This window comes from Typopeltis vanoorti, chromosome 15 (genome assembly GCF_054136105.1).
Source record: "Typopeltis vanoorti isolate ZY-2024b chromosome 15, IOZ_Tvanoo_1.0, whole genome shotgun sequence".
Taxonomy (NCBI): Eukaryota; Metazoa; Arthropoda; class Arachnida; order Uropygi; family Thelyphonidae; genus Typopeltis; species Typopeltis vanoorti.
This window is the reverse complement of record NC_143563.1, coordinates 44,373,326-44,385,415: the sequence shown is the minus strand read 5'-3', so window position 1 is coordinate 44,385,415 and position 12,090 is coordinate 44,373,326. Positions and strand designations below refer to the sequence as shown.

General features: G+C 34.3%; 1 protein-coding gene across 1 annotated transcript in view; it reads right to left on the bottom strand.

Moving 5' to 3' along the window:
- Positions 1-12,090, bottom strand: part of LOC150098723 (SUN domain-containing ossification factor) — a 265,907-nt gene that overhangs the window by 150,736 nt on the left and 103,081 nt on the right. Inside the window, exons 5-6 of the mRNA XM_090405371.1 lie at positions 10,705-11,030; positions 7,264-7,490 (exon numbers count right to left, since the gene is read on the bottom strand). Of these exons, the coding sequence (XP_090261497.1) occupies positions 7,264-7,490; positions 10,705-11,030 (553 nt within the window). The remainder of the gene's footprint in view (positions 1-7,263; positions 7,491-10,704; positions 11,031-12,090) is intronic.

The following is a 12,090-nucleotide window of genomic DNA, read 5'->3' as shown; positions in this document are numbered from 1 at the left end:
TATCACCATAATTAAAATCCCCCATAACAATCACTAAGCCTTCACTCATTGCACTAAGTTGCTGATGCATGAATTCAATATCTCCCCCCGTACTCCCTGGCCTATAGCAGCATCCAACTGTATATTTGGTTGCATTGGTCACTATTTTGCACCAGACTGCCTCAAATGAACTCTCATTCACATGTCTATCATCATGATATACTACTTTCTTTGGCTGCAACACATCAGCTATCATCAACAGTACTCCTCCTCCTGTTCTATCTTCTCTATCCTCCCTGAAAATACTGTACCCATCACATTCAATTCCAGTGACCACATCTTCTGCTGACAGCCAAGTTTCACTGATGCCTACAACTTTTGGTGAGATTTCACTGACTAATGCCAAAAATTCTTCTCTCTTATTTCGAATGCTTCTAGCATTGGTATACAAAAATTGCAGATTCCCTCTAGATCTTGTACCGGCTTTAGAACTGAAATATAAGTCACTAACTACCGTAGTCCTATGCCGATTTTTATCCCCTCTCTTCTGCAATTTATTCTGCCTATAAGGATCAATAGTTACACAATCAGTGCTAAAGTTTCTCTCTCTTACACTCAACCTTTTCAATATTAGTTTCCCTGCCCAATAACTTCAACCTGTTCAGAAAACAATAACTTCTTCAATCGCTTATGTCCTTCCATGTTAAGATGCAGGACATCTCTAGCATACAACTGCCTTTTTCCTTCAAACACACTCCAAACATCAACAAACTCCAGACCTCTTTTTCTGCACATTCTTGCAATCATATCATTCATTATCATTGCTCGTCTACTTAACTCGTAATTGTCAAAACGAGGCAGCACACACACTATTCTCCCATTGACACTTTTCCTCTTCACAATATCTAATAATGTTCTTAAATCTTTTCCTACCCGATTTATACTACCTCTCAGGTCATTCGTACCCACCATAACTATCATCTTGTCTGCTTCATGCCCTCTCTTTATTGCTAAAGCCACTCTTTCTATTGTCCCATCAGCCAAGCACTCCTCATGCATACCACTCTCCATACCCTTAATCATAGAATCACCATATATTTTACCACTCTTAACTTCATTCAAGTCCACACTCATGGACTCATTCTCTACACTATTCAGCATGACTTTCCCAGCTTCATTACTCAACTCTCTATTACTTACCCCCCCACTCTCACTACATATCATTTCTTCTAGGCCACTTGTGGTTTTATTATGTTGACTCCCAATCACTCCCATACTATTTATTACTAAATCATTCACCAAAGACTCACCCATATGTAATCCTGTTCTAGTTACTTCAGCTAAAGTAATCTCTATAGTCCTAATTTCTCTGTTTAACACATTAAACTCAGCTTTAACTTCCAGTATCTCCTTACCGATCACTTCCACTTCCTCATGAAGAAGATGAAGGTCATTTTTCATTTTCATAAACTCCCGCCGAAGTTCTTTCGCTACGGTCCCGATGTCAGCTTCCATTCCTAAACGCTCCAGCCTATCCCGACACTTCTCACATACGTCGACATTTTCGTTCTTCTCATTTTGCCAGACCGACCACAGATCCTTCACATTTTTCGGTGCATACATGTAGCAGTTTCCGCAACGCATCCATTGCGAAAAATCTAACGCTGAGCCAGCCTTTCGTGTAGTAGTAGAAGTCCTGCACGCCGCTGACGTACGTTTCTTGTTGGACGCCATCTTTACACGTTGATATAGTGAAACTAACGGCAGTGAAAACACAATATATACAACACAGTTCTAAACAATAATACCACTGAAGGACACTTGTTTCTAACCGATGCACAATTGCAGCACAATTTGTGACAAAAAGCCACACTATATTTAACTTTAAAAACACGTTTTCTAGACTAGCTAAACTCGACCGCCACATTTACCAAGGACACTAGCGCCACCTAAATGTACTTAAAAGATGTTAAATATACAGAGAATTAACTACATCATTCAAGAGGAAAAAACCATTGCAGATATCTTATGATACAATGACAAATAGACTTCATATTTGCTTAATAGATGACCCTTTCCTCACAGACTCCCTTCAGTCACTAGACTGTTCTGCAGGTACTTCAGCACTGCTCCTCTGAATTGGCTGCTACCATTCATCCACTTTCTTCTAACCAGAGAACTACTAGAGCAGCCACTGGCCAACACCCATACACTCTCCAGCATCGAACACAAACTAACTTCTCATCAGCTTCTTTCATTCTGTTCACCTCTACTCTTTGGAATAATCCCCCCCACCCCCTGCCATTACTGTTTTTTCCTTCTGAGTACAACTTCCCACTCTTTAAGAGACATATCAACAGGCTACAATTGCCCACACATGGCACAGTAGTTTATTGGTCTTGCAACCTTTCATGCGTGGAATCGATATCAAAATGTCAAATGCTGGTCACTGTTGATATATTACCTTCTTCATTCTATCTCAGATAAACTTTTCATAAGAGAAGATCTGCAGTGGTCAAGTATTAAAACATTGGTTCTTATAGCACTGTGTCAAGTGAATCATTTCTTACACTTTTTTCAACTTCAGGATGCAACTATTATGAGATGTAAAGCTTTTGATTTGCTGTCAATAATGTTTCTCCTTGACTGCGTGAAAGGTTAGCTCAGATTTATGTGCTGCTTTTTTTTTTTTTGTCACTAATATGTTCACCCATTCAGATTTTTCACAGCAGCATATTTGACCTACATAACATTCTGGGCACACAGAATATCTCAATTTATAAAACAAATGGCATGTGTGCATGAAAATAAGTTTTCTGAGCTGCTGAATTTTTGACTGTTTAATGTCGCACTGCAGAAATTGTTAAACTTTGCAGAATTAAATATAAAGGATTATTTCAGAATAGGTTTAAGCTCACAAGCAGTCTTAAGTAGCGTAGTATTATATTATATTCATTATATAATAGTTCCCGATTTACGCTCACGCATAGACCCACACTTCACCGTGCAGGCATTCGAAATCGAAAATCCCACAGAATAGGTTGGCCAATCCTTATTCCAAGAGTGTCCCATGTCTTAAACATGTGTGTTTACGAATTTTAATTTAACATTCCAATAAAAAAAAATATATAAAATAGTGTTATATTATATTCATTATATTATATGTTATATTGTATTATATAATAGTGTTATATTATATAATACAATATAATAGTATTATATTGTATTATATGCAATTTTCATTTTTCCTTGGCATAGATAGAAAACCTAGAAAAAATAAATTAAATAAAATGGAACCAAGTAATTGAAGAAAAAATTCTGGCAGGAAGACTTGAATGCAATGTGATAACTGTCACAAGCAGGGTTATGCTGACTATATCATGAAAATTGAAGAAATTAACATAATGATGAGTCACTTGACTCCGTGGAGGTCCCAATATTACACACGCAGTTTATCATATTGTGCCTAAAATATATTCACTGTCTCCACATTCACAACACACTCAAGCAATACATTCCAATCACCCACCACTCTCCATGCAAAAAGTCTGCTCCTCATCCCCTTGCTCACACCCTCCTTATACAGCTTCTGTGAATGACCCTTGTTTTCCCTTTGTTCTTCCCCATTCTGTGTAGAACATCATCCACATAATCTGCTAACAACCCCTTAATAATTTACATGTCTAAATCATATCTACCCCACCCCCTTCTCCTATTCACTAGTCTCTGTAATTTACATTTCCTCAATCTGTCTTCATACTCAACATTCCAGAGACCAGAAACCACCTTAGTCAATTGTCTCTGGAACTTCTCCAATATCTCTTTATCCTTATGAAAACCAGGTGACTAAATCTGTTCACAGTCCATATGTGGCCTAATCAAAGCCTTATATAGTCAAACCATAACATCCTGGCTTCTACACACATTAGTGTTCTCCACATCGTTGCTATACTCCATTGTCCTGTCTTCATGATCCTAGCAATGTGTCCCTGAAATTTTAGGTCCTTACCCACAATCACTCCCAGATCCCTCATCTCACCACTTCCTCCAAGATATCAACCAATTGCATACTCTGTATCACATCATTGCTTCCCAAATTTTAAAACTTGACACTTTGCAACATTGAACTGGTAATCCCAATCGCTTATCCATTTAGCCAGTGCATTCAATTCTCTTGCAAAGCTACAAGCATCAGCTTCATTTCTGATTGTTCTTCCCAACTTTGCATCATCTGCATACTAATTAATAAGAATGCTATATTTGGCTGGTATATTTGAATTACTAAAAGGTGTAAATATGTGAACCATCATTAATAAACCATATGAAGACGGGAAATATAAAGGAGAGAAAGAACAGGCACAGAAATACTTTCATTACTAGCAAACGAATTATTAATAATTAGCATGTGTCTTCTAAGCTGTGTGGAGCAAATAGCATGTGATCCTATAAATTCTAGAGATGCATGTGCATTTATAATAGCATAATTAAAAAACTAATGAGGAGAGGGGATAAAAGATTTGTTTGCAAAGTATAAATAACTAACCAATAGTAAACAGCCACTATATACATTTCATAGCTATTACTTGCTACTTATTTATCCCTTTGTGCCTCAAGGCACACAAGGCCGAGATCCATTTCTTCCAGATAACTGTCCTGAACCACCAGTGCTTCTCTCGAGCTCTTCCAGCTAGCCAGTCTTTCCTTTTCTGCCATTCTCTGCAGTTAATTTAGGCCTTCCCACTGTCAATTTTCCTTCTGGGATCCATGTCAAAGCCAATCTAAGAATCTCTCTCTCTCTCTCTTTGTTATCCACTCTCAACATTCTCTGGCATTCCATATTCAAGCAATAAATGTGCTTAGATGTGGAATGCCAGAATTACCCCAGATGCTATACCAGCACTGCAGCAAGCCTTAGGGATCCCATTCCCACACCATGGGGGGATAGGATACTTTCTGCAACACCAATGACAGTTGAAGGCAAGCCTGCTGCTAGTCAAATGATCCTCGCCAGGCCATTTAAGACTTCCATCTTGCCAAAGTAATGCAAGATTACTAGGATCTCCCTTTCCAGATGTGTACAGGTCATACTGCACAACAAACACTGAAGACACAAACTGCCACAATTCTCCTACTGCATTCTCTTCTCATGAATAGCTGATATTTCATGACATCCATTAATGTTCTCTGAAAATCTAATTTAAAGTTAAGAAAGAATATCTCCACTGAAATTTTCTGTATCCCAGATAACTCATGGCTATACATGATTTTCAATTTTACTTCATTATACAAATATTGAAGGACATTCTTGAACTGTCCTTCAAAGTAAGAAAAGTTGCCAGTTGATCACTGAAGTATATGCTCCAGTGTCAAAGTACTTTACAAGCATCCTGCAATATTGGCATCCACTAAATTTCCAAATCTGTTAGATCTAGTGTTGTTAGTCTTACAATAAGGTTGATACTGTAAAGAGTTAGAATATCTCACTTCTCTTCTAAACATATATTGTACAACAATGTGAAGATTAATAACATCTACATGTTATATTGATCACTTGAGGATTTAGGTGTAAATATGTCTACAGATCAAATCAATGTCTAGATATATGGCCTAGTACTCCACATCTAAAACATTTAACAGCTCTAATTCTACCCATGTGTCTTTCATGTAGTATTCTTTTCTCATTAACATACGTTCTTATGAAAAAACATTTAAAATATTAGAAAACCAAGCACTCCTGAAGAGTATAAAGTTCCCTGTGCTTGCAGTTTAGCCTATTTTGGACAGATTGTTAGATCTGCTAACATCTGCCTTGAACATAAAAGCTATATTTGCAAGTCAGGACAGGCTCATCATGCTATGGATATTCCATCACACAGAATTAAATAATGAGCCCGTTCTGACTGAAGATAAGTGTGATGCACAGAAGTTATTATAGGTCTGAAAGCTTATTTTTGGAATTGACATCAGTTACAAAACACTCCTCTAATCTCAACAGGTATAGTTGCATTAATTTGCCAAACATGTGAGAGATAGTTATTCTAAGACCGGACTTCTCTGAATTAACTTCACTTTTTTTTTTTTTTATCTGGCTCTTAGGGCCACCATTGAATTGGACATTAGTTCTTTTTCAGTTACAATCTGAAATGTTTCTAACAATACTTAATTGCAATATTTTATTTTATTTTATTTTATTTTTTTATTTTTACAACAGCTGTAATTTGTTTACTGAAGATGATTCGAATTTTAGCAAAATCTCAATAAATTAATAACCTTCTGGTGTTGTTTATACTATGAAGTATTGCTGTGCTTCATAGTATAACCTATCAATCAAATAATTTTTTTATATGTACTTGGGGAAAAAAATAAAATGCAGACTTATGAAAAAAAACACTGGTTTTATTTTAAAATAAAATTTCAGTAGTAATTCTGATAGGTGTTTATGAATGGTGTCTACTAAATCACATTAATACTGTTAAGATTAACTATCCAGTCTATTTGCTTCATATGCACTATTTTTGACTTATACATAAAATAGTACATAAGATAAAGACTGACTGGCTAATGTAGTGTGTGAGAGAGAGAATATCTTTAAATGCATAATTTTTCATTAGTGTAATTCAAAAACAATAGAATCCTATTGGGAATTTAATACTAATCCCACACGCAAAAGGTTGTTCAATAGCACATTAGTAGCATGAATGGGCAGAACATTGAGGAGAAAGGAGCAACTTATTAACACTGCATTTAAAGACGAAAATTATACTCTAGAAAATATATAAGAGGGAGGGCTGTTCCAAAAAACACTATCAGAGAGAATAAACAAAGGGAAAGAAAAATTTGTTCTGACTCTGCAGTGTAATTGTAAATGTAAGCAGTGTTTCATTACCTTCTGTAAGTGTTTTAACAAATTCAGATGATAATATTTAGTACTTTCTTTCTGTAATGTGTGTGATTAGTATATACAAAGTGTTTTGTAGACGTGAGGATGTCAACAAAGTAACAAACTCCTTCATTCAAACATTGTTGATAATGTTGATATGAATCAATAAATTTGTATTAACTTTTTTATAACCATAATACCATAAAAATCTAAGTTAGTATATTGGGAGGGAGGCGGGACCTGAAATTAGATTAGAAAATTTCCAACTCATAAAACATCAAACTGGTCCCTTCTTATCTGAAAACTTCAGTTCAATAATTATTGGAGAGAAATTATTCTAAACCAATGTGTATATATATTTAAAAAATTCCATCATTAAAACATTCATTTCAAAAACAACTTACCAGTGTAGTCTGAATTGTTTCGCAGAGTTCAACAACAAACCAAATTTTAGCTTTGCATGGATTTAACATATACTCATCAACTAATTCATTCAAAATCCTGCCAGTACTTTCAGCTTCAGCATTCGAAGCAACTATCTTGGCACCACATTCATAAGATGCATAATTTCTTCTTCTCTTGTGATTAGCTATTTTCTTACCAGGAACACCAGGAGAAGGAACTTTATGACCTTTTAAAAGTGAATAAATTATAACAGTATACATAACAATGTACTATTTGAAAGAGTGCATGTCTAGTTCTCAAACTGTGCTTTGTGGACCACCAAGAACTCGCATTCAATGAAAATTTCAATCCACAGCTTATTTTACAAATAGATAATAGTTAAAACAGCTAAAATAGTTAAAACATCACATTTGTTGTATGACTGAAAAAGTTTGTATAAATGAAAAGGAATCGTTTACATTTGTAGGTAATGCCTCATTAGATCCATCTCAGAAGGCTGGATCAGCAAGCACATATAGCTTAATCTATTAAATAAATCAATTAATTATTAAATAATAGTGATTTTGAATGTTGCCAGAACCATTAAGTAGAGAGCACTTTCTTGAATTTGCTGTATGCTGAAACTTCACCCAACTGGTGCACAACTAAATGCATACTAATATGCTTCATAGGTGAATTCAAAAGAACCAAAGAGCAAAATCTGAAAACAGTAGTTTCAGACATTTCTTGGAAGTTCCAGTATCACTGAATTCAGAGCAGAGTGCTGCTAAGAAAACACCTCATGATTTGATGCAAAAATATAAAAGCTAGTTTGACATAAAGTTAGTTATCATTATGCAGGCTCCTACAGAGGACTTCTTCCAGATCACACATACTTCCTAAATCTTTAAAAACATTCTGAAAATGCACATTCATTTGGTAGTACATTCTACATACTTGCTGCATATCATATTACTACATTTCTAAGGATGATCCAAAGTTCATCCCCCCCCCCACACACAGACCTTATACTTCCTAACGACAACCTTACTCCATTTCTAGAGATGATTCAAAATTCATCCCACCACCACCACCACATACACATGCCTGTCAATTGCTGTAAAATCCAACTTGTGTTTATACTTGTTGGAAGTTTTTCCACTTGGTTATACTATAAATTAAAGATATCAAGAAATTATATACTTGGTTTAATCCAAGTGTAACAAACAAAGTTTGCACCTGAATTATTTTCAGGACTGAGGCAAGTCATATATAAAAGATGACTTCACATCACTTGCCTTAGTATCCCATAATGCAAAGCACATATCCTTATGGGTATGTATAATGCTATGCATTATGGGAAGGGTCACTACCCAGACCAGTTTCAACCTTTATTGAGGTCTCATCAGTGGGAGCCAGACCTAGGGTTGATACTAAGGTTGAAGTAATGAAGTCACTTTCATATACGAGTAGCCAAAAGGTGTTACACCTTATTATTAAATACTCTGGATTAGAGATAGTTGTTAAAAGTTTTGTTGATGAGAGCATGTCTGTAAGGATATGTGCTTTGCATTATGGGATACTAAGGTAATTGATATGAAGTCATTAGCCTCAATATACAAGTTGCCCAGTCGTGAAGTTACTTCACATGCAAACTTTGTTTGCTTACACTTGGAAAAAAGATTAAACCAAGAATATAATTTCTTGGCATCTAATTTCTGGTAGTAGAGTATGCATGCACACACCTGCCAATGAGACTGAAATGATGGGTGCTCTGGATCCAAAAGAAAAGAAAGGCAGTTTAAAAGATGAAAAGCTTGCTTCCTAAACTTCAAAGGCTTTCCACAAATTTGACATTTGTGGAAATTCAAACATAGTGATCATTGTGTATGAATTACAGATTAGCTATGACAGCATTGTTAACGAGAGTGAAGGCCACTTACAAATTGACAATTTTGTTATAAATAAAACTGTAAATACTTGTCACATACAGTTGTACAGTGCAAAACTGGTAACTGTGTTAAGTAATATGCAGTATACCAGCCTTTATGCTTAAATCTGTATTCACAATAATATAATTTCCTTTAATCTCTTCCTCGCCCATGTGTATTTTCAAGCAAATACTACCACCAAACAAATGCCATAAGTACTAATGTTGCAAACTTACATAAGGCTACTTTTCTCTGGCAATAATCAAAAATAACAGTCTACATGCAATATAGACCTAGTACTGCAGTAACAGGTCTGTATTATAATAAATCACTTTAACATATCTCCTATTTAGTATTTAGATTAACAGACCTATCGAAAATTTTATGTTTTAGTAACACTTAGTGATTACATGTTACCCAGGAGATAAGTAATGTTTATTAATTTATGAATTTTTCAATTTGGAAACATAATTAGTAGTGACTACCAATAAGCTCCTATAGCAAGTCACAAATTAACTGGCTGAGAGCATTATGTTTTATTTATTTTTTTTGCCAATCCTAATTATAGAAATATCTTAATGATCAATGTTAAGAAACAGAAGAGACTCCAACCAAGATGGTAATTCAAAGAACTTCCTAGAGCTTCTAACCCAAATCTTCACTTCTGTAGTGAATCTTGCTAATAGGTTTCCATCCAGATATTGAGCAAATGAGAAGGGACTAGCAATTCAGGAATTAGCTCCAAATATCCTGCCATCAAATTGCATGATACAAACTATGACAGTATTTTTTTTTATTATTATACTACATGGAGTAAAAGACTTATTCAGGCTTCCAAATAAATAAGGCAGTGGTCTCACACTAGGCAATGAAATTCATCTCCTACAGCCTGTTGGTTGAAGAGCAGGTAGACTAACCATCAGGCCGGCAAATATGATTTGAGGTGGTGGGGAAACATGAGAGTTTAAGCAAAACAAGACTCAATAAAAGATCCTAGCTCCCACCAATATTTCAAAACATTGGGTTTTAGAGTTTTTCAGTGAACTCTTCCAATTCACAGGAACTCACTGAACTTCAATAAACATTTCATATAATTTAAATTCACTTATTCAAATCTAATTTTCAATTCTTTGAGTTTTGAATTAACTGAGATTTACTGTATTAGCATAAATAAAAATTAGGAAAATTTTATACTATATAATTTTCTATGGTTATATTTTATACTAATAATTTGGATAACTGTATAAATTTACTAGCTGTCAACTTTGTACCAATGAACAGAAATTAAATAGGTTTACAAACAAAATGGAGAACTGAAAAAGTTAATTATTAGTTAATATATGGTAAAATGAAAATAATTTGATTCATTTTACTTTAGCATCCATTTCTCATTTTGATTTTCACTCTTCTAGGTTTAATATCCTTCCTGTTCAATCGGTACACTTTTGTAAATATGGTAATAAACTATCATCCTAGCAGAGATTAACTTAAGATTAGTTATGTGAAAATCATATAATGCACATTATTTACCATCTTTTTCTTGTTCAGCAAGCATCATTTTTTTCCATTCATCAAATGAAGGCATTACTTCAGACTCAGAAGACTGTTGTGAAGAGAGTAATTCTTCTGTGGTGCTGCCTCCTTGATCTAAGTAATCGTGTGCCTGAGGATAGACATCTGATTTATCATCTTTATAAATGTTGGCAGTCTCCAATTGAAGTTTTTCATCGATTTTAGGCTTCAAAAACTTTTTATCTATCTTATTTTCTTTGGTCAGTGAAGGAATGTTACTTGTTGATTTCAGTGAACTCGAGTGGTCATCTTGACTATCACCAGATATTGAGGGATTTTCCTTTCTAATGGTAAAATTTTAAAATAAATTTCAATTCAGTAGCTTAATTATTCTGTAATTATCAAGTACCAGCATGCATGATGTGTTATTAATATACTCTAACATGGATACATTTTTGATTTATAATAAAACAGTAATAATTAACACCAATTCATTTACTAAAAACTTTCTTAACTCCTGTAAAAAGTGAATATGTAATACCTGGTTTTTTTTTTTTTATATTTAATCCTGTCATAACTGCACCATTGTAAACGGGGGGGGGGGGGTCTATTATATTTATATATTCCTTTATATATATCTTATACTTAATTATATATCTCCTTTATTTTCTCTTTACATTAATTCTCTTTATCCTAATTTATTTTCTTTATCCTATCTTATCTTTAATTATATCTCTCTTTTCTTATACATTAATTCCCTTTCCTTATCACTCTTTAATTTCGTATATATATCTCCTTACGCTAAACTGCGTTCCGCACTTGCCTTCTTATTCTTCGAACACCAGAAAATTTATTTGTTTAAACGATGCCACTGATGTTCGTTTTCTATTAACAAGAAGTGTAACATGCATCCAATAGTTTTCTATTTACCCTCAAATTAATTAATTAATATCTCTGCAGTCGTGGTCTATTATCTATCCCTTGCTATTCTTTCTCCTGGGTTCCCCCTAATAGGCTAATATTTTTTCGGAACAGTGCATCAAATAATTAAGAATCAGATGACACTTATTTAATATTTTAACAACAAACTTTTAATTCACATAAGACAAATTTACACTGCATTTGCAATAATAGAAAAAAACATCTCAATTCAAATCTGCATAAATAAATTAGTTAAGTTCCTGCATTTTACTCACACAAATCATATCACATATTTAAACTAATTTTCTTAATATATCATAAATCATTTATACTGAGCAATGGTACTTATTACTTAATTGTTAACTCTTATTCATTGAACACAAGCAATATCTTTTACACACAATTGCGCTTTTCTTTCTATGCTGGGAATATTCTATAGGCAAGTTTCACCAATTCAGCAAACAGTTACACTATGGCTTATTT